We start from the raw sequence: 26,663 nt of genomic DNA on the forward strand, positions 1-26,663 counted from the left end.
ATGGAGACGCATCCCCCACCTCACCCCACCCCAAAGATGGGTCCAAGTGCAGATGTTATTCCAAGAGGCCTTCTCTAATCTCCCTGGTTGGGAATCCTTTCTACCTCACCTGCCAATTTGGCGAACAGGACTAGTGCAGAACACACGAGAAGGTGAAAAACTAGACTAAGCGCATGACTGGTAAGTGGCAGGCAGTGTGCGAGTCCTGGAGGTGCAAACCGTGTGCCCTTCCGTGATTTTGCCGAGAGCAAGGGAACGAAGGCCCCGTGACTGCCCGGGAAGGCTTGGCTGATTGTCAGAACGTGGCAACTGAAAGGGAACAGCAGGGGAGGCTGCACAGAAAACTCCCATTCCACATAAATGATTATAAACAGAGAACATGACCCTTGGCTGTTTCCGAAAGTGCCTGCCATTAGCTCCACCACCTGCTGTTTTCCAAGTCGGACTCACAGAAGCGCTAACTGCAGATGGCCGCCTGGTCCTTTCATGGCTGGGACCGGAGGCCAGTTCTTATACTTAAACTCCCTGGTTCAAGGCTCTTTCTACTTCTCCACCACCACCCCCTCCCCACCTCCCCGATAATTTACGAAAGTGTTCAAAGCTACCTGCCAGTACGAATATGTGTCACTGTGTATCTATATTTTTGTTTTCTATCTGTGTTAAAATAGTCTCACAAACCCTAATACACCTTTGGTGGGAATGTAAATTGGTGCAGCTACTATGGGAAATAACATGGAAGTTCCTCAAAAAAGGATCCAGCAATTTGACTACCGTACTACTGAGTATCTATATAAAAAAAGAATGAGCTGGCTGGTGTGGCTCAATGGTTGAGGATCGACCCGTGAACCAAGAGGTCACTGGTTCGATTCAGCAGTCAGTCAGGGCACGTGCCCAGGTTGTGGGCTCAATCCCCAGTAAAGGGCCTGCAGAAGGCAGCCGAGTGATGATGTTTCTCTCTCATAGATGTTTCTATCTCTCTACCACTCTCCCTTTTCTCTCAATAATAATAATAATAATAATAATAATAATAATGAAATCCATCTGTGATAATATGGATGGACCTAGAGGGTATTATGCTAAATGAAGTAAATCAACAGAAAAAGACAAATACCATGTGATTTCACTTACATGTGGAATCTAAAAAACAAAATCAAAACCCAGACTCACAGAACAGATGGGTGGTGCCAGGGAAGAGACGGTTGGAGGAAGGGGGTGCAATGGGTGAAGGGGATTAAGAAGTACAAACTTCCAGTTATAAAATAAGTAAGTCACGGGGATGTAGTGTACAGCCTGAGGAATACAGTAAAAAATAAACATTAACTTTGTAAGGTGACAGATGGCGACCAGACCTATTGTGGTGACATTTCACAATGTACAAAAATGCCGAGTCACTGTGTTGAACACCTGAAACTAATGTCAACTATTCCTGAATTAAAGTGTCATGATCCCCAGCTGGGGGAGAAGGGAAGAGAGAAAAGGGGACAGGAGAGAGGAGGGAGAAATGAAGAAGCAGCTGCGTGTGGAGGGTCACGCTCCTGCAGCACATGCACTCCTCCTGGGGTCGGTAAGAGGCCTCACTGGGGGCTTCGCTGCCCACACCTGACAACGGGGGTCCCAGCCACGACCCAGCCCACATGCGGCTCCTTCCCTCACCTGACGCCCATTCTGCTAAAATCACAGAGCAGCTCCACCAAGAGCTACTGCACATGCTTTATCACAGCTTTTCAAGTGCACAAGCAAAGTGCAAAGTGGGAGTTGGAAAGTCTTGCACTGCTGGAAAAAGCCAAGCCTGTCTTTCATCAATAAGAAATTTTTAAAAAGTAATGGATTTTCCCCTAGCTGGTCTGACTCAATGGATAGTTGGCCTGCGGACTAAAGGGTCCCAGGTTCCATTCCAGGCAGGGGCACATGCCTGGGTTGCAGGCTCAACCCCCAGCAGGGGGTGTGCAGGAGGCAGCCAATCAATGATTCTCTCTCATCATTGATGTATCTCTCTCTCTCTGGGAAAAAAGAAAAAAGTAATGGACTTTCAACTCCCCACAGCCTGGTGCAAGCCTCCTGCAGACCCACCTGCTCCCAGACCTCAGATGACTAGAAATGGGGAAGAGCTCCAAGTTCTTGTTAATGTTCAAGAGGCCACATGGTCCTAACTTCCATTTCCCAGAAAGGGCTGCATGGCCAGCACACACATGCGGGCCCCGGGGAGGCATCTCCTCCCTCGTAATTAACGAGCTGGCAGGCTGCAGCACAGACAGTCTCCTGAGACATGGCCCAGCACCAGGAGAGAACAATCTCTTACCCAGGTGGACAGCGATGGAGGAGTTCCCGAGGCCCAGCCAGTGACGCCTCACCCAGGGCTCACGTGCACCGGGACAGGATCCACGCTCCCCGTCTGCCACAACACCCACCGTCCTATGTGCACCTGCTTGGGGGCCCAGCCCTCGGCCAGCTCACTTCTTCAGGGGAGAGGACAGCCGCGCACTCCTGGCCACGCCGCCTCATGACCTGCCTCTGAGTGGCGTCACTCCGGCAAAGTTTGTGGGACAAGAGAACTCATGGGCTTCCCGCTGCTTCTCTGCCACTGGTTCTCTCTGAGCAGCGTAGAGACGGCCAGGCGGTCTAAGTGGGAGGCAGATGGCCTGTGGTCCGTGGCCAAATCCCATCCACAGATGGGACCTATTTGGGCCATACCAGGCTTTTAAAAAGATATGAATTGGTTGCTGATATTTAAAAATCAGGAAACTTATTTATAAAAATAAAAGCAAGTAACTGAACAACCAAAGACAGAAAAGAGATGGGGTGGGGACTTTCTTCTTCTGTGAACCAGAAGACCGGGCTCCCCGGCTCACTCTCCCTCCCCCAAGTGGCAGGTTCTGCGCGCTCCGGTCTGCCGGGAGCTCCCCAGCCTGCCTCGCCGGCCTGTTACCTGCGAGGCCCTGCAGCCACGCGTTTGCTCTCCTTGATCTGGGGTCAGCTGGCAAATCAAAAGGGCTTTGTTGACTCTGGCTGGCTGGTCTCACCCCGACTGCCCACCTCCCAGTCCAGTGTACTCAGCACTGTGGCCGTGCTTTTCAAATGTCCAGCAATTACTTGAACTTGAGAGAAGAAGGATGTTCTTTCTTCCTACCAGAAGGCAAGCAGAATTTCTCTGGAGGAAGCTGGAGGTAACCCAGTTACAGAACTGGCATTTACTAGCAGCAGGCCACAGGTGTACTGCTCACAACCAGGAGATACAAGCACCAGGAACTACATCATCTGCCTGGAATCACATCATGTCAGAAATGAACGCCTAGTGCCGGCCGCCAGCACAGCAGCACCGCTGTGGTGGGCCGTCCTCTCCGCGGTCGCCTTCTTCCACGCCTGAAAGCCCACAAGCCCGAGAAGACAAGGCTCACCGACCAGCAAGAACGGGGTTTAGGAAGTGGTGTGTGGTCAATACAGTCCCACTTGTAAGCCAGAGGGGAGAGGAGGGCTCCAGATAGGCTGCAGGGCCCACTGCTCCCTAAGCACTTCCCATGAAGAACTAATTTGGGCAAATGAGCCCCAACCTTCAGGAGTCCTGAAGCCAGGAGTGCTCACGACCCACGACAAAGTCTAACAACAAAGTGGCCCGAGTCCCAACCTTGTCTCCATGAAGTGCAGAATGTCCGAGGGTCTCAGGCACTTCTCCTGCTGGTAATACTCATGGGGCAGGAACTGAAACCGCAGCTCGTACACCCGGAACTTGTTCTGCTTCTCTCCCATCCAGAAGGATTCCTGGACGTCGACTTTCTGCAACACCTAGAACCAGATACACAGGGAGAACCCGACTGCTCAGGTACCAGGGCATTACAGGTGGGTTATGGGAAACCCAAGGGCTTGGGGGACAGGCTGGGACCGTTGGCCAAAACCTCAAAGCAATTCCCCAGCCAACAGGTCACCCTGAGAACAGCCCCGGCTTCGGGACGTGGGCTCCAGCAGGGCTGGTAAGCTAACCCAGGACGTCTCTTTACTTGTAAGGCGCTGAAAACGCTGCATGATTACTTCTAAGGCTTCCTGCTCAGCACCTGGCAGAGAGAGCTCCCCTCTCACAGGTGAGAGTCTGAGCCCAGGCTGTGACAGTCCTGACAGGAGGCCATGGGGAGAACGCCTCCCCAGTCTGCAGCAGGTCCCCCAGGCGGCAGCAGGTCCGAGAGACAATTACCTCCCCCAGGCACACCCTGGTGAGCCGTCTCTTCAGTTTTTTCACTCTCTTCAGGGCTCTTTTGGTGTTGAGCACAGGCACACTCATCATGGGTGTCTTGATGTTGGCACTGGCCACCATGAGAATCTCCCTCAACCTGTCACAGAACAAGGACACCTGATGGTAAGAGGCACCCCGGTCCCCTTTTTTGTCAGAGTCCTTTGGGGTGTGGGAGAGATCCTGGGATCTTGCAGGGAAATATGCTCTGGCCCCGTGTGACAGCAAGTGACTCCCCTGTCCATTTCCTCCACAGGACTGCATCTTATTCTTGTTTCCTGTCACCTTGCATTCAGCAGGGGTTTACTAAGAGCTCACTAAACGAATGAAAGGGAACTAGAGTCTACGCCCCTTCTACTGGGTGCAGGCACCCTGCTCAGGCCTTGCCCATGAGCTCAACCTGCACAGCCTGACTGCACGGGAAAGGGGGCCCCACAGGTAAGGAACCTGAGACGGAAGAAGCTAAGGAACCGTCTAGGACAATGGCAGGGCCAGGTATTGATGCAGGTGGGTCTGACCCCCACTCTCCTCTCACCCACTAGCCGTCACCCTACAGGTTGCATACAGTTATCTGCAGGGCTAGGGCTGCTGTGGGTCATGTTCTAGGTGGATGGTGCCCAGAGTTGGGCAACCAGGTGGCCCTGCAGGGGCTTGTGAGCAACAGCTCCCCGAGTCCCGGCCCCAAGAGCGGGAAACTGAAAAGCATCCAGGTAACTCTGATACAGGAGCCGGCAGAGGAATGTGGGGGTTCTAAGAGGCCAGCCAAAGAAACTGCACAGAAGAGCCAAGTCCCCCAAACTCCAACCCTCATCCTACTTCGATGAGCCCTGACTTTTGGTCACGAATACACACTAATTAAATGAGTTCTTCCCCAGGAGCGGGGAGGACAGACACCACATCACACCCTTCCTCTCCCCCCATCCCACCTCGGAATTCCCAGAGTGACGTTCATCTCCCCTCTGCCAGCGAAGTGGAAGGTGTTCAGCGTCATCTGTGTGGAGGGCTCCCCGATGCTCTGGGCGGCCAGCAGGCCCACCGCCTCTCCCGGGTCGCACAGCGAGCGCTGCCACTTCAGCTGCAGCAGGGTCCGCAGCCTGGAAGAGGGAGGGGACAGGGGTTAGGAGCGGACACCACCCACTTGCCGGTTGGGTGTCCACACCATCCCAAACTAGGGTGCATGGAGCTAGTCCCTCTCTCTCCTCTGGGCTGGTATTTCCTAACAAATCATCCTCTCATCCTTAAATTCCTGCTGTGACCCTGGAATGTCCTCATTAGCCGGGAGGGACCCGGCGGGGTGGCCAAAGCTCTTCACGTCCACCTTGGACTGTTCACGTCCTGAGGATGTCACGTGTCCACTCTGCACCGGTTACCAGCCCCGAGCAGCGAGAATGTCTAAGCCCCCCAGTCACATTTTCCTCGGTGAACCCTTTCCCCCGCTGGCTGTGACAGTGTGGAGAGGTTAGACCTGCTGTACAAACCAGGACGAGGTCCATGAAGCAGCTGTGGGGCGGGGGGCCGGGAGTGGGGGCTGTATTTTCTTAATTAGTACAAACGCCGCCACGTCAGAAGTGTGGGACCTATACAATTTTGTAGTTGCTAGCTTTTCTTCCTTCTAGAACAGCAGGGAGTACTGTCGTACCCCACACATGGCACGAGGAAGGCTCAACAATGGAGACTAAATGGACAGGCGTGCTAATGCAGAAGAAAGCAACCAGCTACGTTTCTACGCAAGTTCTTTTTAAGTCAGACTTTGCATCAACCCAATGTGTCTTCTCTCCCAAGTACCTCAAACCAGTATGAGCAGGATGAGCAGCCTGGACACAGCAGGCGATCTCAGTCATCCAGCGCAGCAGGCCAGGCTTACTGAGCGAGGGCAGGACCCCTGACAACCCCCGAGACCAGCCCCAGGCATCCTGGGGCACTCTGGTGTTTTAACCCGTTGTGGCTCGATGCTGGTTCCTGCCTGGCTTCCCACCCACCTACACCACAGGGTGTTTTTCCTGTTTTGTGTGTGTGAATGGGCCCAAAGTGAGGAAAACACTTCCTTCTTCCCGACGGCTTCTGAACCCAAAGCTGAAAGGACCAGTGGAATAATCAGACCCAACCCTCACAGAAGGCTAAGACACGGTGTCATAAGGCAGCGAATTATTTGCCACTGAAGGGCAATTAGGTTCCTGACTCCCAATTGGCCACACCCATCACACCAAACTGAAGAGGCCACTTCTGACAGCTGTCCCGGCAGAGCCCTCTCCTCTCGGCCAATGGGGACGCCCACACCTGCTTTGTCTCCTGTCCCACAGCCTCGGGGCGTGCAGGCTGCCCTTCTGCTCCACTTCCCTCCCTCCTGCTGGGGTCTGCACCGGGGATGCTGGCTCCCTCTCCAGAGGTAGGGAAGGGCCTACGGCAGGTTTCTCTCTGCACGCACCGAGCAACGCATCCATGTTGTTACCTGTCAAGAGAAAGCTCTGATTTCTCAAAACTCTTCTCTGCCTGAGATGCCCACTCGAGACTGTAGTCGTCCATCTTTTTTTCAAATGTCTCTGACACCGAGGCAAAGTAGATGTCCGGGCGCCAGACGGACAGGGTGGGGTCGGGACAAGGGGCTGCCTTCTTCTGGTATCTCCTTCGGCTCTGCTCATCCAGCTCGCCCCACATCCTCAGCACCTGGAAGGAAGGGAGGTTCACACCGGAGGCACCAGCAATGGCTACTTCTCCTGGGACACGGGAGGAGAAGGAGAATCAAAGGCGCTGGCTTCAGAAGCAAGTGCGGAGACAGAATGCTGACTGCAGTGAGAACCAGCTCTACATTTAAAACGGGGAAACGGAATCCGTCCAGAGCTCACTGCTCCATCTGATTCTGTGGGCTCTTCGATCTGGCCCACCAATGACAGAGAGTGAATGTCCAAACTGCGATTCTTTTAGAATAAACAGGGCACTGGCACTAATAATGCCAGGACAGGCGGCAGAGCCGGGTGATCCCTGCCCCTACCTGGGCTTTCACAGACCCGGTGCCCACACTGTCCCAGTGCCACTTCAAACATGCCCCTGCCTCTAGGCTCCCTCCCAGCTGTGCTTGGCCAGGAGGCCTCATCAGCAGAGTGAACCCTGGCGTCTCCCTCCCACCCTCTCAGAGGAGCCCCGAGTGGGCTACCTCCCTCTACTGAAGGCTCCTGTCGAGTGGCCTCTGCCCACAGCCACCTCCCTGCCCACACCTCTGCAGCGCCCCCTTACATCACTATTGGACTGCCATGTGTTTCCCGACAGTGAATGAAGCCAGATTTAATTATACCTTCCGTTAGGGAAACACCCTCCTCCCCTCAGCCCCCAAGTCACCTGGCAGGTCCCGGGGCTGCGGCCGGGCTGGCTGGCGCCTTGGTGGTCCGCGGCTCTCACCGCCGCCTGGACTTTCCGGGAAAAGCTCAGGAAGGCGCCCGTCCTCTGCAGGGGGCCGGGGTGCTTGCTCCGCCATTTTTTGATGGCTCTGAAGTGGCGAAGAGCTTTCTGGGGATCTGCTCTGGACAACACTTCATCGAGATGCTTCGATTTCATGATTACCTAGACAAACACACCACACACACAAGACCAAGAGATGAGGGTGTTCCAAGGGCCATGCCACACAACTTCCCGGGACCGAGAGGGCCTTGCAGAGCTGTCACAACAGCTTTCAGAGGCCGAGCGTCCGCTACCCACAGGGTCCTTCCTGTGCAAACCACACCTGGAGCTGGCGGTCCCGGGAGCTGAGGAGTCGGGAGAGAAGGGCACACACAGGGCCCCTTCAGAACACAGGGGAGGGCCCAGGAGGGAGAAGGGTGGCCCAGAGCTCGGGCCAGGGCCAGGACGGAGGAGCACAGCCAAGTGTAATCTTCCTCCGGCCATCCCTGCGCGACCCTGGATAGGCCACATCAGTTTCAGCTTCCCAGCTGGCAAAAGGGGGTGACTGCCGGTCAACAGCGGCGGTCAATGTGGGCAGGGAGGGACAGCTGGTGTCTGGGTCTGGGTTCAAACACTGGCTCCGCCCCTCACCAGCCAGACACTGAAGCTCTGACCCGGTGGCCTCAGCTGTGACATGCGCAGAGGAAGGAGCGCCTCCTGCCCCAGGTCACACGAGGATGAGACCCAGACAGTGTCCACAGCCTGAGTTAGGGTCCCGCCCGTGGCCAACGCCCCTCACGGCAGCTGTTGTCTGGGGGGCTCGTGTCACCTCCAAGCCCACCAACAGCTGTGGAAATGGCCTGTGTCGCACGGCATCGAGGCAGTTTTAAACTCTTCCCTCTCTACTTCTCAGCAGCTACTGTAACTGGGCGGCAGAGCATGGAGGGCAGAGCCCGTGACACAGCCCTGAGCCCACACCTGGCCGCTGGGGCCTGGACCCACCTCGTAGTTGCTGGCGAGGAAGGGGAACTGCTTGGGCTGCAGGAACTGCGTCTTGGGGATGTCCAGGCCGTCCTCCCCGTACAGGAACTGCACCACGCTGCCGTCGCTGTCGCGGACCGTCATGTCGTACTGGACCACAAGGCCCTCCAGGTGCTTGATGATGCACCTGCGGGAGGCCTGGCTCAGCCCACCAAGCCCGCCTCCCAGGGCAGGGAGGGGGCGATGGGAGGTGGGGAGAACTGCTGCTCTACAGCCAAGCTAGACTCCAGGACAGTCAGCCTCCAAGGGCCAGGCTCTGAGCTCCGGTCTCCCAGCTGGAGGCTGTAGCCCTGGGCCCGAGAGGTTGGCTGCCACGCTGGCCCCTGGCTCCCTCTCCAGCTGCCAGCGCCCTTAGAGCCACAGGCAGGCAGAGCAGTGAGGCTGTGTCCCCACCCGAAGCTTCTGCAATGCTCCCAGTCCAGAGACACTCAGTCAGGGGCCCGGAGGACATTAGGAACTAGATGCTGATGTGACATCCCTAACCCAGGTGCTTTCCCTCGGTTCTCCCAGCGGACAGCTGCCTCCTCTGCTCCCCCTCGGCTGCCCGGTGATGGCCCCTTACCTGATTTCTGGCCACTCAGCCCTGGTTTCTCCTCCTGCCGCGTTAGGAGGTTTCCCAGGAGCCACTGCTCCCCAGGCTCCGAGGGCAGAGCTCAGTGTTATCAGCACTGTCTCCTGAGCACCCAGCCCACCCCCTAAGCTACAGCTTTGGGCGTCAAGGGAAATGTATCAAAATAAGGGTGCACTTTGGGAATGCCGGGCTGATGCTGAGCACCCACTGAATATAAACACACGCAGGTGTTGCCCCTGCTCGGCTGTACGCACCCCAGGGCTCCGGCTCGGCACAGCAGGGCCCCTCCAGGCTGCACCTCCAGGTCTCTCCCAAGCGTCAGGCCTCATGTAAGGGCCACTGAAACTGTCTACTCGAACGCCCTGCTACTGCCACCTCCCACCACCCACTCTTCTCTCCCCCTGGCTTCCTGTCACTGGGCTGCCACGGAGGCCTGCAAACAGCTGGTCTGATGCCTCCCTGTCCTCACTCCTGCATTTCAGCCAGCTGCCCCCCATCAGCCACATCTGCCTCTTCCTCCCCATCGCCACCCTCCAGGGCTCCCAGCCTGGGCTCCACACAGCCATACTGGTTCCTCACCCATCGCCGGAAGCAGGCGTCTGTGCCCTCTGTCCCGTGGCTCCCACACCCTCCTCCCTCCCACCCTGCATTCAAATGGCCTCAGGTCCTCCCACCCCAGACGCAGCTGATCATTTGTTCTCTAGCCTGTTCTACACTGCATGTGCTCCTGAACGAGTTAAAGGATGGAGGTGGGGTGTCATCCCTGCTCGTGGGAGGAACTGGCCGTGTGATCCATGCCCCCTGGAGGGGAGCACACACACTGAAGTGAAGCAGCCAGCTCTGCAGATGAGCTCCTCTCCAACAGCCAGCCCCCGAGGCTGCGGCTTTGGGCGCCAAGGGGAATGGACTGAAATAAGGGCTGCCCTTTGGAAATGTGGAGCTCAGAAGCAGCACAGGAGAGCAGGAGGGACAGGCAGGGCTCTGAGGCGAGAAGAAAGGAGCTCTGCCTTCCTGTGCACAGTCAGCGAGTTCCTGAGAACATGCTTAAAACCAGGCTGCAAGGCACGGGGTTTATTTTTGCTGCCCCTCCATTCCCACCACCACTGGCTCCCTGGGCTCATGAAAAACCATCACCCTAAGTCCCGAAGGCACAGACACCCGGCTGCATCCCAGGAGAGAGAAGCTGGACGCAGGCATTTGCCAGCCCCTCTGCCCGGCCCTCTGGAGTCAGGCCTTGTCCACACTGAAGCTTCATTCCCCAGCCTGCTCAATACGCCCCTGAGAGTGGCTACTTGTTTTCTTCCCTCCCAGACATGAGAAACAGGTAGGTCTAGGCTGGGGACCCCAAAGTGACACTACATCCAGAGCAACAGTCATTCCAATTACAGACGCACAGGCAGGGACCCGGGCCCGGCATCCCCTTGGCTGTCCTGGACTGCCGAGCCCTCTCCACCCCCCCGGGGCGAAGGACCAGCCCATCACCAGCGAGACCTTTCCCGTACCTGTAACTCCCCTCAGAACACGGGGCTTGTCTGAGCTCATGTGCTATTAATCCTTTAAAGGGGGAAGAATATCTGCTATTTTGGGGATAACCGCGGGCATTTTAAAGATGTTTTTCCATCCAAAGAAATTCCAAGTGAACCGTCACTGAAAATGTGAAAGAATCGACGTGAAAGTGCCAGGCGCTGAGCCCACCGGGTGGTGCAGAGCAGGGCGTTACCTTTGGAGGTAGCCGGAGCGGCTGGTTTTCACGGCGGTGTCCACCAGGCCCTCGCGCCCCGCCATGCAGTGAAAGAAGAACTCCTGCGGGAGAAGCGGGAACCAGGTCACAGGCGGCAGTGAGGACGGCGTGCTTCTGGGGGCGGCTCAGGCCAAGCCTCCAGCAGCCCCGCCTCGTCTCCTGGGGCCACTGACGGCGCCAAAGGCCCAGTGCCTTCTGCCCTCCCCTGTGGTGACCGCTGTCCCATCTGCCCGGGAGCAGGGGGAGCGAGAGCAGAGGGGGTGTGGATGAGAGTGGCAGGTCCTGCTCCGAGGGCCAGGTGTCTGCCTGCAGGTTGCAGCCACCCATGGCCATTTCCCCACAGAAAGGCACTGGTGCCTCATCAATGCCCGGAGCAGCCAAACACCTGAACTCCACTTCCCAGTGTTAACAGAGGTAAGGGTGTTTTCCAAACTCTGATTGTAACCCACAGTAAGAAATACATTTACAACAGCAAGCAGCGCGCATGCACGCGCGCGCACGCGCGCACACACACACACATCCACAAATGCACAAAGATATAACTAGAACTTTCTGAAACTATCCCATCCCTGTGCTCTCTGTATCATCCTGCTGTTTCTTCACATGAGCAATGCCATCACTCTCTATCTCAGCGGTTTCATGACTTACTGCGAGGTCACAACCTGCTTTAAAAATCCTGGCCTCTGTCGCTCCACCCTCCCGTGCCAGAGGCCAGCAGTGACCACGGCGGCGGAGGCAGGAGCCCGGGGGCAGCGGGCAGCCTTGAAACAAAGGGTCGCTCCTGTTCACAACCTGGACTTGGCTCGGCGGTCTGACCACAAGGTCAGCCTTGCAGAACAGCACTCGGCAGGGGACAAAAGGTGCCAATGTTCAAAAAGCCGTTGGACAAGTTTGAGGAGAAAACCCTCCCCCAGGGGGAGATTCCGTTGTTGTCCAAGGGAACACCGGACATACGCCACAGCTGGTCAGGTTCCCAATGGGAGGAGGAGCGGGGGGACGCTCTGCTGGGGGCTCTGTGAAGTAAATCTCCATGAGGCTCCTTTGGCAATGGAGACCCCAGGGGCTGTGGCGCCTCCCTTTCCCTGTCACCTTCCAGTGCAGGTAAGACTGGATAAGGGGGGTGCACAGCAGTGGAACTGGGATTGGTCTTATTCATCTTCTCATTTATCAGCAAACACTGAGGCCCACCCTGTGCAGGCACTGGGCTAGGGTCTGGTGTCACATGGCGGACATGAGATGGCTGTGTCCTTACGGTCCGAGTGGGCCTCTGGGTCTAGTGGGGAAGCACCAAACAGCTTGGGATAATATCCACTCTGTATTTATACTTGACTGTCCTTGTTCAAAGTTGTTGGGGAAAGCCAAAGGCCTTCTACCACTGAGCTGGGAATGAGGAGAAACACCAAGAGGAAAACCCAAAATACATACGGGAGGCCTGATGCCAGTGAGGAACCTGCCGGTGACGAAGCCGCCAGCCCTGGGGGTGAACTCGTAAGGCTCGAAGCAGGGCAGTGACTTGCCGGACGCCATCAGGGGGGGTCTCCGGCCTTCCAGTTCGATCTGGCCCAGCAGGCACGAGATCTGGGAGAAGGAAACATCTGTTAAGCAACGCTTCGTGGGGACTGAGTTCTTAAAGGCCAGCCTAGATCCATAAATGAACCAGGGAAGCTTGTGTTTTGAGAAAATAATTGTTTCCCTTTTGTTGGCTGATGGGAGAGTTTCCACATTTGGTGTTTTGTCAAATGGGCTATTACAGAAGCCATGTTTAAGAATCATTACGCTCTACTTGGAAGGGACCTGAGTGCTGGTCTTAATGGGGAAACTGAGGCCTGCAGGAAAAAGTAACTTACAGTGATCCTTAAATTTTAAGGCCAAAAGAGAATAATACTGACCATATTTTGGGGGTGGAGAGAACACCGTGTCTGGCTTTCACTTTAGTCAAAGGGACTTCCTGATGGCCTTTAGGCTTTAAGCCCATTCCTACTGCTCTGAGCCACCAAACAATGAGATGATCCTCAAGACCCTTTCAAGGTCATCAAGATTTTTTTTTTTTTAATTGCTAAGATTTGCCGAAACCGGTTTGGTTCAATGGATAGAGCGTCGGCTTGGAGACTGAAAGGTCCCAGGTTCGATTCCGGTCAAGGGCATGTACCTTGGTTGCAGGCACATCCCCAGTAGGGGGTGTGCAAGAGGCAGCTGATTGATGACTCTCTCTCATATCGATGTTTCTAACTATCTCTCTCCCTTCCTCTCTGTACAAAATCAATAAAATATATATTTTTTTTAAAAATTGCTAAGATTTGTAAGACTGTGCCATAGCACTGAGGTCATGTGAGGAGATAATGGGCCTCAAATTAAGGGTTAGAAACCTCTAGGACAACACTTATAATATGAAATGGGAAAAAGCAGTTAATGCAAAACTGCAGGGTCTCAGCTAAGATTATACACACACAGTGTTTTTATATAACGTGAATATATGTAACACAGTAATCTAGTGAGTCAATTTACGGTATCTACTGTATTTATGTAATGTCTGGATACTTACTTGTTCATAATGTTATTGCTAACAGTGGCAAGTTCCTGTACTGACTTCTATGTACTTCTACATTTTTCAGTACTTGCCACACTTTATATAAAAGTGGTTCCTTTTAAAATCAGAAACAAATCAGAAACTACCTTCTGGGAATACCGCACCCTCAGCCCAGCAGCCCGCCCTGTGCTCACACCTGCATGGTGTTCACAGTCGAACCCTTGGCTCCGGACTGCACCATCATCTGCAAGTTGTTCTCTGGAAACTGCCTGTGAAGGCCAAAAGGCATGCATGCCTGCGGATTAAAACACACCGGTGAGCACACCCTTCTGAAATCCCAGACTCAGAGGTCAACTCAGAATGTAGCGACACACTCACACTATTTACTCAGAGAAGCACCAAACCCCACCGGAGACAGGAAGCCCGCTTTGGCATGAACCCTCTCGCTAGAAGCTCTGCAAGTCTAACAACTGACACGTTTGTCAGGACGCCCGAGGTGCATGGAGCACAGTGTCACAGGTAAACAGCGGCTGACAGGGAGAGGTAGGGGCCAACATAGGCAGCTGTGATTCTAACAAGAAGCTGATTAGAAATAAAATCTGAGGCTATGCCCTGGTGAATTCCCCCAGCAAAGCATGGATTTGGCCTGGCAACGCTGACCAACGTCCCTGTCAGACTCCCATTTGCCAACGTGCTGCCCAAGCACCATGTGGGAGCCTTGCCTCGCCTCTGGGGCTATTGCAAGTGCTCAGCACCCCGGGGTGCAACCTAGGGAGACACTGGGAGGGGGCTCTGACTCTACTGAAGCCTCTGCCTAGAGTGCAGAGACCCAGCCCACCTCAGGGGAGACTCAGGAGCGGGAAGAGGTGAGCTGGAGGGAGAAGAAGCAACACAGAGATGCCGCTGGGACAATGCCCCGCAATGCCCCCTCCCCCATTCCCAGGTAACGCTGGAAGCCACGCCCCCTGGTTCTTGGGGAGGAGCTGGGAAGGCTCCTCTGAACAAAACCTCTCAGGGACAAACCGGTACGAATGAGAGGTGGGTGCTCTTGGGAGCCCGAGGGCTGCTGAAAGCCAAACACTGACTTCTACTGAGTGCAGCCTTGCCTCTCCCTCCTCAGGCTGGGCCTCGGGGCCCAGGAGGCAGGGTGAGGGTTAGGCAGGGCGCTTCCAACCACAGGACATGGGGCCCAGCTCCGGGAGCAGAAGATGGAGAGAAACAGACTCTGGTCTTGGCTCGTGCAGGGATTTCCCTCTCTTCTTAACTGCACAGGAGCTGGCCTAGTGAAGAGCAGACGGGTTTGGGGGAACTTCCGCAGCGCTCCTGCCATGCCAAGAGCATACATAGGTCAGGCCCTTAACGCTCTCAGCAACCCAATGAGGCAGGCGCTTCTAGCACCCCTCCCTCTAGGCTGGTTCCATCACCTGCCTGAGGTCACACAGCAAGGGTATGGCAGAGCTAGGGTTTAAACCAGGCCTTCAGCTCTGGCTCCAATATACAAGCAGCGATGGTGTTTTTGTCTCTCAATCTACTCCTCCACTGGCTGTGGCACCATCGGAAACTGCCCTTGTCTTCAGTCCCTTTTAAATGCAGTTAATCCCAAAACACAAACATTTAAAATAAAGTGCACAGGGGATGGAGGCAGTGAGGGGAGGAGAGGGTGAAGGTGGAAGAGGGCATAGAGGGAATAAATGGTGATGGAAAAAATAAAATAATAAAGCAAACAAAGTGCAGAGCGTTCCCGCTCAGCATTCAGCAAAGACCTTTCTCCCAGACCCGGACTGGGTGCGGGAATGAAGCCCTTGGCTCCTCAAAGCGATGACTTGTGCACTTCCCACCTCACATCTCAACAAGTCAGCTGCTAAATAGCCAAATTGCTCTAAAGGGCCCCGAGTGAAAATCAAAATGTAATTTTTTAAAAAACCAGCATTAAAATGGGGGGGATGAGTGTGCTCACTGCCAGACTAACCTTGTTAATCTCATTACTGTAATGGTTCACTTCCTCCTTGAACTTCAGATCGATCATGTTAAAATCCCTCTGGTCTTGGCCCAGATGGGCATCCTGCCATCTCCCTCGGACCTCATCATATGGCGCGGCTTCTGGCAGGTTTAACGCAGACCTGACGGCCTGGAATGAGAAAAGGGACACGTCGGAGGCAGCAGCCAAGTGAGGAAGGTGTGGGTTTCCCTCTGTCGGAGAGCGGACCCCTCGGCAGGCCGGACCTCCCAGCCCTCCTCACCCGGGGCCCGCAGTGGGTAGACTCATCAATGATCCTGTGTCTCTTGACATCCGCCTGTGGCTTCACCAAAATGTCTTCCACGCCTGTGAAGTGAGACAGACAAGCTCAGGTGGCACGGGGCCCGGCTTCTCAGCAGGACGTAAACGCAGTGAGGTCAGGGCATGGAGCACAGTGCCTCTTACCCAGGAGGCACCTGAATAGCAGTCACCTAACATCCTTACAGGACTGCTACGCACTCCTAAGTGCTTCCCGTCCCGTCAGCAAGTGTAGGGACAAGCTTTACAATCTCTATTTCACAAACGTCACAACTAAAGCTACCTGCCCAAGGTCACACAGGTAAAAAGCAAACCCAGGCCCGAGTCCAAACCTGTGCACTTAGGCACAGCTCTAGTCCCTGAACTCAATAAAGGCATGTTTCATGAATGGGCTACGGTGAAGAGGTTGTGGATGAAAAACCAAGGTGAGGGAAGGAAGAGAAGGAGGGAGAGCACACCCTGGCTCTGATTCCCAGAAGTCAGGTGTTCCAGAGACCACCCATGCAGCTGTGAGGAGGGGTGTACACACACACACACACACACACACACACACACACAGGAGCCTGGGGGACAGGGACCACACCACAGGTTCTGCCCAGGAAGAAAGCCTAGGTCACTAGTTAGGTCTGTCTTTCCGGCTCCACATGGATGAGGAATTCCTCACTTGGGCAGGATGTCTACTTCATTTTTCAATCAACTATTTTCTGTCTGTATCTGTGAGTGTGACTGGGGCCAAAAGTCCCTCAGCCAAGATCTGAGTGGGAAGGAAACAATGGCTGCACTATTAAAAGCTGGACTAAAATATCTGGAATCCCAACACACTGTTCTGGAAGCTTGAGGGCTCTACATAACATGTGTGCGTGGAAGGGGAAAGAAATATTCCCTCTGTGAGGAAGCCATAACCACAACAGTGGGTCCTTCCATGGGGTCAGCTCCAGGCCACCACTGTCCCTTTCCTGAGCCCTCGGCCCTGAGGCTGGAGTGAAGGCACCACCTCTAGCCTGCCCTTCCCTCAGAGCTCTGTGTCCAGCTGGGCTGCGCTCCCTCTCAGTATGGCGGCATCAGGGTGTTCTTTGCACTTGGGCCAATTTCTCTTTCTACGATACGCTAAGCACCCTTTGCAGAGCATGGGTTGCCCAGGGAATTCTGGAAGAATGAAAAATCAGACTGAGGGACTGAAAATTGTAAAGGATGGGATTGAGAATGAGACAGAGTGGTCACTATGAGGTCTATGGTGCAGAATCACTGGCTATGGAGGAGGGGTAGGAAGCACTGACGAGATGCAAGGCTGCAAGGGAGGACGTCCTTGGAGAGGCAGCTTGGCCACTGCCCCAGAAGCTGGAGGCCGCTAGCAGAGCCAGGAGGGGCCCCAGGAGCCGCTCCCCAGCACTCACCCAAGGTGAAGCCTCTGTAGAGCTGCAGGTAGGCGGTGAAGAGGCGGGCCAGGCAGGTGAGGACCTTGCCGCTGGTCTCCCCGCCGTAGATCTCATAGCAGCAGTGCACCAGGCCGTAGGCAGAGCTCCCGTAGTGCGCTTTGTCCAGCACACCGCAGAGCAGCTCCCCCTCCCTGATGACCACCTGCAGAGGGCACGGCCACGGCCTGAGACACAGTGCGCCTCCAGCGCGAGCCCCCCGCCCCCCCTTCACTCTGTGCTTCAGTGACCTTACCGTACCCTCCACCATAATGTGCCCCAAGTCCTGGACGGAAGGAGGTAGGTGATTTTTTTTTTTTTTTTTTAAATAAAGGTGGGCACATGCAGACATTAAAGTAAGTCCCTCAGGGACCGCACCACACACAGACATGTTTCAGTGTGTTCAGAGGTCCCATCCCCACCCCGCCCTGGAGATCAGGGACCCTTACAATGACTTTGTGACTGGAAATGAGAACATTTGGTCTAAACTTCATAACCAGGACCGTGACCAAGGTACTCCCTTCCCTGTGCCCTGGGAGTAAGAACAAGATAACTTTTCCAGCATCCTTAAAGGCCTGGATCTCTACTCTCACAAAGTGGGGCTAATGAATTAGAAGCTAACTGAGGGAGGATTCTGGTTGCAAAAAGCCGCATGCCTTAAGCACGGGATCCATAAAGTAAGGGTGGCAGGCTCAGCTCTAATGGACTGTGTCGGACCTGGTGACGGACAGTGTGAGCAGGGGCTTGGGGACACTCTCCCTCCAAGAACACGCAGAGGCCTCGGAAATCCCGCGCTCTGGCGGCAGCGCGGTGCCGGTTTGACTGCCCTGGCCTGCCTCCCTGAGGCCTGTTCCCGAGGCACGGAGCTGGGAGGAGTGAACCTCACCGCAGCCCCACCATCTCAGCCACTCGGGGTCTCCAGGGAGAACTCAGACTCTGCATCTGCAGGCTTTGCAGGCAGGTCCCAGGCGGCCTGCCGTAGAAGCTTCCCCAGCTGGCTGCCAGTTCTACGCTGAGGGCCAACGCTGGCAATCAACTCTGAACCTCTCTAAAACCAAAGCCGACACCAACGTGGGCACAACTCTCTCCTTCCTATGAGCTACAATGCCTCCTTCTGCGCATGTGTCTCTGCCTCTCTGGGCCTGTTCTGAACCCATGTGCCTAACCCCAGGACTCGCGCTCTCCAAGGGGAGCGGCGGGGCAGCCGTACCTGGGACTCGCACATGGCGTCGGGGTGAAAGCCGGGCACGGGCCGAGGCGGCTCCTTCACCCAGGCCTTCCCCCCGATCTTGGCCTTTCCGGACAGGTTCAGTGGGCTGTGCTCCTCGGGGATTATGTTTACGAGCAGCGTGGACACAACCTGGAAAGGAAGGGAAGAAAGATGAGCGTTCCCTTTAGGGCTTCCTGTCCCTGCTCATCCTGAAGCGCCAGGCAGGTCCCCTCTAGCCGCCTGCAGTACAGCGAGGGCAACAACGGTTCCAGCTCTGCGGGAACGGCGGGTCTCAGGCTCACTGTTCTTCCTACGTGACTGAGGAGGGAGCTTAGGAGCGGAAACGTACCCCCGGCACTAGGACTCCACTGGGACTCTTATTCCCTAAAATCGTTGCTGTTAAAGTGCACAACCCCCCAGACCTGAAAAAACATATCCAGTCCCTGAACAGGCCAGAGGAAGAGAGAAAAGCAGTAAACTGCTGTGGGTCAGTGTACAGATTCGAGTGTGTGGTAAAACCAGAGACAGCAGAGCCGAGAGAGATAGTGGGCTCATGACGCTGCCCCTGCCAGGAGGTGGCCCGCAGCCACCAGTGCCAGGATAAGGCAGAGGCTGAAGAACATTCTCTGCCTCCAGGCCTCATCCAAATCCACAGCAATTATTACACACAGTCAATGTGTCCTCCCTCGGAACAAAGGAAACAAACAAGCAAAACAGACGCACAGATAGAGATCAGACTGACAGTTGGCAGAGGGGAGAGCGTGAGGGGCCTGGGTGAGAAAGGTGATGGGATTAAGAAGTACAGATTGGTGGTTACAGAATAGTCACAGGGAGGCAAAGCATAGCATAGGGAATCCTATATAATAAAAGGGCAATATGCAAACAGACCTAACAGCAGAACTGAACAATCAATCAAAGTGTAATATGCTAATGATATGCTAAGGCTGCTCAACCGCTCACTATGACGTGCACTGACCATCAGGGGGCAGATGCTCCCACTGGTAGGTTAGCTTGCTCCTGGGGTCCAGCCCATTGGGACTGAGCAAAATGGATGAGATACACCCTGGAGCCCTCCCACAGTCCTTCCCAGGCCCAATTCTGCACCTGGTGGGGTCGCTCAGCCTGGTCTGTGCCCTCTTGCAATCAGGGATGTCAGAGAACCAGTTTCAGTATGATCCTGCAGGCCACTCCCCTTGGGAGGGTGCCAGAGGCAGGGCTCATGGCTGGCCAGTGCTGCTGTGGCTGCTTGAGTCTCTCCCGATTGATTGGGGTTGATTGGGACTGATTGGGCGCCAGCCCGAGGCAGGCACAGTGGGGCCAGGATTAGCGGAAACAGTAGGTAGGAGCTTCAGGCAGTACTGGACGGAGGGACCTGTGCATGAATTTGTGCACTGGGCCTCTAGTACAGTCAATAATATTGTAAAAACGATGTATGGAACCAATGGGTACTAGAAATACTGGGGGAACTACTCTGTAAAGCTCATGAGTATCTATGCTGTAACATATGGAACTAGTAGAGAATAATATTGAATGTAAATTAAGTGAGAAAAAAAATAGTGTCCTCCCACAGAAAGCTCTGACTTCCTGGTCAAAGGAGGGAAAGGCTGTGAAGATGAAGAACTGAGAGCTGTTCCTCTGCGGGCTTCATAGAGGAGGCCCAAGGGGTCCGAGTGAGAAGCAGGCTGCTGGGAAGCTTCGGGGACAAGGTGTTCCAGTGCCCGCCATCACCACGGCCGAGTGCGGCAGGGAAATGGCCATGCTCCCTCACCCCTTGGCATTGCTTATCTGGAGAGCACAGATAAGGCCAGTCATTCCGTCAGTAATTACACCGTGAGTACTTCCTATGAGCCAGGTGCTGGGAAACATGTAAATAAAATATGGTCTCTGCCTTCAGTGGAGCCTCTGGATGCGGGGCGAGGCAGAGGTGGTTACGGGCAATCAAGCTAGCAGGGGAGCACTTAGGGACAATCAGGCAGGCAGGCAAGCGATTAGGAGCCAGCAGTTCTGGATTGTGAGAGGGATGTCCGACTGCTGGTTATCCCCTGAGGGGTCCCAGACTGTAGAGTAGGGGTGTCGAACTCAATCAGAGAAGGGGCCAAAATCTAAAATCCAGCCTAAATCGTGGGCCGAATGGTTTACTGAACAGTCATAAACTGTCATTGTGATGGAAACGCAGCGGAGTGCAGTGATGACAGCGCGGTGCGGGCCACATTGCAAGGCCTGGCGGGACGGATTTGACCCGCGGGCCTTGTGTTTGACACATGCGCTGTAGAGGGTGCAGGCCAGGCTGAGGGACACCCTCTCCCCCACCCCCGTGCACGAATTTCATGCACCGGGCCACTAGTGTTTAAATAAAATTCTAATAAATTCTGGGCATTAAATTAAATATTTAAGAGTTATAATACATTCACTTCCAAGACAACTTGAGATAGCTTATAAAATAAAGACATGTAAATAGGAATAATAAAGTGTACAAATACATATGGCCAACTAACTAAATCAGGAGTAGGCAAACTAGAGCCTGCAGGCCAAATCTGGCCCACCACCTCTGTGTAAATAAAGTTAGATTGGATAAAAGCTATGCTCAGTTATTTATGTGTTGTTTATGGCTGTTTTCATGTTATAATGGCAGAGCTAAGTTGTTGTAACAGAGATTGTGTAGCCTAAAATATTTGCTATCTGATTTTACAGAAAAAGCTTACCAACTCCAGGAACTAAACTATCCATGTTATAGATTTTAATCAAACTGCAGAATTGCCTTGGTATTCGGTGAGGTCAACTTCCATTCTGGCCAGGATGGAGCAATGGTGACCTGATTACTCTCACCAGAAACATCAACAAAAGCAGACAAGAATATGAAACAATGATTTTTAAGACAACAGACAGTGATCAGCAAAGATAGAGTAGACTTGGACTACCTACCAACTGAACCCAGCTGACATTTACAGAACAGTCCATCCGACAACAGCAGATTATACATTATTTTTAAGGCACACCGAACATTTACCAAGACAGCCCATAAATGAAGCCACAATACAAATTTCAATAAATTTAAAGAAATTCAAGTCATCCAAGGTATATTCTTTGCCACAAAATACTTACATGGGAAGTCTGTCACAAAGGTATATGGAAAATCTCTCAATATTTGGAAACTAAATTATGAACTTCTAAATAACTCATGTGTTTAAAAGAGGGAAATTTGAAAGTATTTTGAAATAAGTGAAAATATAACACATTATAATTAGTAGGATGTTATTAATCGAATTTAGGGGGAAACTTATGCATAAAGTACTTATTAAAAACAGGAAACAGAAAAAAAAAAAAGGAAACAGTCTCAAATCAATGATGTCAGCTTCAACCTTAATAACTAGAAAAAGAAAAGCAAATAAAACACAATGAAAACAGAAGGAAATAATAAAGCTCAAAGTGAAATCAATGAAATAGGAAACAGAAAGAAAAAAAAAGTCTATGAAAGCTGTTTTTTTGAGAGTAATAACACCAATAAACCCTAGGCAAATTGATCAGGAAAAGAGAGAGAAGACATAAATTACCAATAATGAGAAAGGTGGCCTACCTAAAGATTGTACAGATAGAAAAGGATGATAAAAGAATATTATGAAGAATTTTATGCCTATAAATTCAACAACTTATTTAAAAAGGACAAAATCCTTGAGAAAACAAAGTATTAAAGCTCATGCAAGAAATAAGATGACCTGCCCTGGCCGGTATGCTCAATGGTTAGAGCAAATGCCCATGCATCGAAAGGTCACTGATTCGATTCTCTTTCAAGAACATGTTCCTGGGTTGCAGGTTCCATCCCTGGCACCAGTCAGGCACGTGGGTGAGGCAACCATTGATGTTTCTCTCTCTCTCTCTCTCTCTTTGTCTCTCTTCCCCTCCTTCTTCCTCCCTTCCACTGTCTGAAAAATCAGTGGAAAAAATATCCTCGAATGAGGATTAACAACAAAAAAGATAATCTGAATAGTATCCCTTACTAGAGAAATAAAAATTTTACTCTAAAAAAGGATTTCATTCAGGTGGATGATTTAAAAAGTATCTTTCAGCTCTTCAGTCCTTTAAGTCTGTGGACCTCAGATTTGTCTGGTTTTTAGTGGTTAAACCAACCTCACATTCCTGGGGTAATCTTTACTTGGTTGTGAGGCATTACCAATAGCAGAAGCACATAGTACATAGTTTTTAAAAATGTTTTTATTGATTTCAGAGAGGAAGGAAGAGGGAGAGAGAGTTGGTTGTGAGGACTAAGATAACACAGCTAAAGCACTCAGCCCCTCCCAACAACTACTACTAATACTACCGCCAGCACCACTGCCTATAATATAACCAGCTATTTGGACTACGAGGACATCTCGTTTAAATTAGAAGCAAAGGACAGAAACCATGCAGCCTACGACTCCATTGAAACAGCGAGACCCAAGAGCCTCTCAAAGAGAAAGCCACACTGCTGTCTGATTTATTTGCCTGTCCCTGGCTGGGCTCCTCTGAGAATGAAGCCTTATATGGGAGTGGCTGGTTGCCTTCCAATATACTGTACACTCTGGCTGTTTTCTCCCAGGTACCTGCTTTCCTGTCCACAGTGGAAGAGGCTTCAGGATGGCAGGAGCAAAGAGCTTCACGCGTCCCACTTTGTCAGTGAGTCCTCGGTATACGAGTTCCATATACTGCTCCCGGGTGAAAAAGCAACCTCGAGTGGTCATATTAGCACCGGCAATCATGTGATCTTGGATCAATCCTGCCAACGGCTGGCCATCCTACAGATCAAAACAGAAATGGGAAGAACAAGAATAAAGTTTAAATCACGTTCTAATTTCTAATCATCTGCTTGGAGGCCGTCTCCTAGCAACAACCCCATCTCATGGCCTCACGTGTCCTTTCTCACAGCTCAGGAGGCAGGTGCCGAGGCCTCTCATTTTGGCAAACTGCTGTCCAGAGCACGTAATCAGGGCCGCCTTCCTTCCACCTTTGCCATTGCCCACAGTTCCATATCAAAACTGCATCAAAACCATCCATTTCCCCAAGCCTTCCTGCCATAATCCCATCTGGTTCTAGTTACTCCAGCATATTTTTGGCATTTGTGCACAAATTTGGTCTGGCTGCTGTTAGCTATGTTCTTGTTTTTATATTTCGGTTTTATGCTTTAGTATTTTTCACACATTTCTGGCCTGGTTCTCTTCTAAATTGGTCATCCATTCAACAAATAGTTATTGAGAGCTTACTGTGAGGTCTAATCACTTGGTTAGAACTTCAATCTACTTCTGTGGACCAAACAGGCACAATCCTTTATGAGGAGGAAGAACTGGACAGTCAGCAGATGTTTGGATAAAGACATTGGCACAAACAGTTTTAGATGAGATGGAGGAAAATATCTGAGGTAGGGGGAGCGTCGGGAGTGGTCTCTCTGAGGGTAGCATTACAGCGAGGCCTGAGAGTGACGTAGCGTCAGCAGTGCAGGGGGCAGAGGTTCAGGCAGAGGCTCCTGAGAGGGTCATGGGAGGACCCTGACATGCATGACTATTGAAGGAAAGAACGCTCCTTGTGAGTGTGTTCACAATGCGGCACATATTCTCAGTGGGCCCGTAAAAAGGCTGTTTTCCATCAGATGTCCAAACAAGGGTTTTCATAAAAGCCCCGGGTTTGGTGGGTGCATTCATCTCCTTGGGCACTTGCTACAGGGTTTCTGATCCTGAGCCTCCTGAACCCTCTCTTCAGGTTTGTGTTCATGGTCACATAAGGCATACTCAAGTAAGAATAGCTGTGCTCACTAACAATCTTTCAGAAGCAGTTTTTGTAAAATTTTCAACGTTTATGGGAACTTGGAGAAAACCCTGAAGATTGTTAGCATTTGATTATTTGCCAAATATGACCTAATATTATGGCCATATTTCATAACTAGGGCTAAAGGACTCACAAATGCAGCCTTGGAGAAGCACCTGGAATTAAACCACAAGTACTAATTCTAAAGCTAAAAGGGGTACTTGTACAATAGTCTAAGCACGGGGACAATGGCTCTATGTAAATTCAAAGTTAATTATTACAAATGAATGGATAAATGCTGTCAATCTAGGCAAGATCAGATAGAGCAAATAGCCCTTCCAACTTCAACAAAAATTACACTCTGACCCTGGCCAGATAGCTCAGTTGCTTAGACCTGTGGCTGGCAAACTGTGGCTCGCGAGCCACATGCGGCTCTTTGGCCCCTTGAGTGTGGCTCTTCCACAAAATACCGAGGCCTGGGCGAGTCTATTTTGAAGAAGTTTAAGCTTAAAAAATGTGGCTCTCCAAAGAAATTTCAATTGTTGTACTGTTGATATTTGGCTCTGTTGACTAATGAGTTTGCCTACCACTAGCTTAGACTGTTATCCTTACACCAAAAGGTTGTGGGCTCGGTCCCTGTTTGGGATGCATATGTGGGGCAACTGATGGATGGATGTTTCTCAAATCAAGATTTGTTTCTCTGTCTCTGCCTCTGTTTCTCTCTCTCTCTCTCTCTCTCTCTCCCTCTCCCTCTCCCTCTCCCTCTCCCTCTCCCTCTCCCTCTCCCTCTCCCCCTTCCTCTCTCTAAAATCAATAAACTTATCCTCAGATGAAGATTAAAAAACATATCTGTATCTTGTTCCAAAGACATGATTTTATTTTGCTTTGGGGAAAACCCAAACCATTATTACACATTTGACTCATCCCACAGTCTTTGGAGGCAGATAGAGATTTTTCCTTTTGTTTTCTTCCTTTAAAGAACATAATTACAGGTTATGTGATCTATTTCATGCCTATCCTCTCTTTGCCCAGATTTCTACATGACTAGAAAATTACCTTAATGATTAAATTGTTTTCAATGCAATAATCATGAGTTCTAGGAAGGACTGCTGATTAAAGCAATTGACTAAGGGTCAACTTATGATTCTGGATTTCCTAACTCCTGCTTAGGATCAAAAAGACCATCTCTAAATAAAAAACCCAGATAATTGTAGCTATCCTATTCCATTTAATATCATAGCAAAATGACATTACAAGTAATGTCTTTGATCAGGATGCTCAAAGAATTAGGGTTTTCTATAACTTGAATATTCTAGCTAAGTAGAAGTCAGAAAACTATTCTCAAGCCTTGTTAAAAATAATTTCCACAAGCCGAAACCGGTTTGGCTCAGTGGATAGAGCATCGGCCTGCACACTGAAAGGTCCCAGGTTCGATTCCAATAAAATATATTTTTTTAAATATATTTTTATTGATTTTACATAGAGAGGAATTGAGAGGGACAGAGAGTTAGAGACGTCGATGAGAGAGAAACACTGACCAGCCACCTCCTGCATACCCCACACCGGGGATGTGCCAGCAATCAAGGTACATGCCCCTGACCAAAATCGAACCCGGGACCTTTCAGTCCGCAGGCTGATGCTCTATCCACTGAGCCAAACCGGTTTCGGCAATAAAATATATATTTAAAAAAAAATAATTTCCACAAAGCACAGGCCCTTAATAAATTTAAGAAGAAAAAAAGCCGAGACCGGTTTGGCTCAATGGATAGAGCGTCGGCTTGGGGACTGAAGGGACCTGGGTTCGATTCCGGTCAAGGGCATGTATGTTGGTTGCGGGCATATCCCCAGTAGGGGGTGTGCAAGAGGCAGCTGATCGATGACTCTCTCTCATCGATGTTTCTAGCCTTCTATCTCTCTCCCTTCCTCTCTGTACAAAATCAATAAAATATATATATATTTTTTTTTAAAGAAAAAAAAAGCTACTTCACAAAGAAAAACAAATAAAAGTTTAACTATTTTCTGAAAAGAAATAAAATTCCTCTCATTTTAAGTAAACAGATAGTACAAAACTCTATTATTGTAAATACCTACAAACCGAAAAAATTTTTACTTTAATTGTATATTATGTTTAGTTAAGGAAGAGTACCTAGAAATGTAAAAGGAATGGAAACAACAAAGAGAAATGAAGACAAAGAAAGATAAACCGAAAACATAAAAAAATATATGGCTCTCCTAGTTTAACAAAACCACTTTTTGTTCTCTTAGGACATTGCCACCAAAATACTTTAACACATGCTGCATTTTTATAACCATTAGTAAAAATAAGGATTCCACCTCTTGGCATTAACACTAAGGACTAAATGAAATGTATCAAAAATAAAAAAACTCTTTACCTAAGACAAAAGATATTGACTAAAAGTGAAGCAAACCCTCAGATCATTCCCTAGAATTTTTCACTATTTGTTAAACCAACTATGTTGGTTAATTTATTAAGCCAATTATAAAGCTATTACAAATGGTTAA

The 26,663-nt window shown here is 51.4% G+C and overlaps 1 protein-coding gene across 1 annotated transcript in view; it reads right to left on the reverse strand.

Moving 5' to 3' along the window:
* POLR1A (RNA polymerase I subunit A) overlaps positions 1-26,663 on the reverse strand; it is a 70,025-nt gene that overhangs the window by 8,273 nt on the left and 35,089 nt on the right. Inside the window, exons 14-27 of the mRNA XM_036435908.2 lie at positions 22,946-23,137; positions 18,369-18,518; positions 17,141-17,324; positions 15,712-15,794; positions 15,441-15,599; positions 13,668-13,766; positions 12,370-12,522; positions 10,924-11,006; positions 8,594-8,759; positions 7,553-7,774; positions 6,669-6,883; positions 5,146-5,313; positions 4,184-4,319; positions 3,623-3,780 (exon numbers count right to left, since the gene is read on the reverse strand). Of these exons, the coding sequence (XP_036291801.1) occupies positions 3,623-3,780; positions 4,184-4,319; positions 5,146-5,313; positions 6,669-6,883; positions 7,553-7,774; positions 8,594-8,759; positions 10,924-11,006; positions 12,370-12,522; positions 13,668-13,766; positions 15,441-15,599; positions 15,712-15,794; positions 17,141-17,324; positions 18,369-18,518; positions 22,946-23,137 (2,168 nt within the window). The remainder of the gene's footprint in view (positions 1-3,622; positions 3,781-4,183; positions 4,320-5,145; positions 5,314-6,668; positions 6,884-7,552; positions 7,775-8,593; positions 8,760-10,923; positions 11,007-12,369; positions 12,523-13,667; positions 13,767-15,440; positions 15,600-15,711; positions 15,795-17,140; positions 17,325-18,368; positions 18,519-22,945; positions 23,138-26,663) is intronic.

The sequence above is a fragment of the Pipistrellus kuhlii genome, unplaced genomic scaffold, assembly GCF_014108245.1.
Source record: "Pipistrellus kuhlii isolate mPipKuh1 unplaced genomic scaffold, mPipKuh1.p scaffold_m20_p_13, whole genome shotgun sequence".
Classification (NCBI taxonomy): domain Eukaryota; kingdom Metazoa; phylum Chordata; class Mammalia; order Chiroptera; family Vespertilionidae; genus Pipistrellus; species Pipistrellus kuhlii.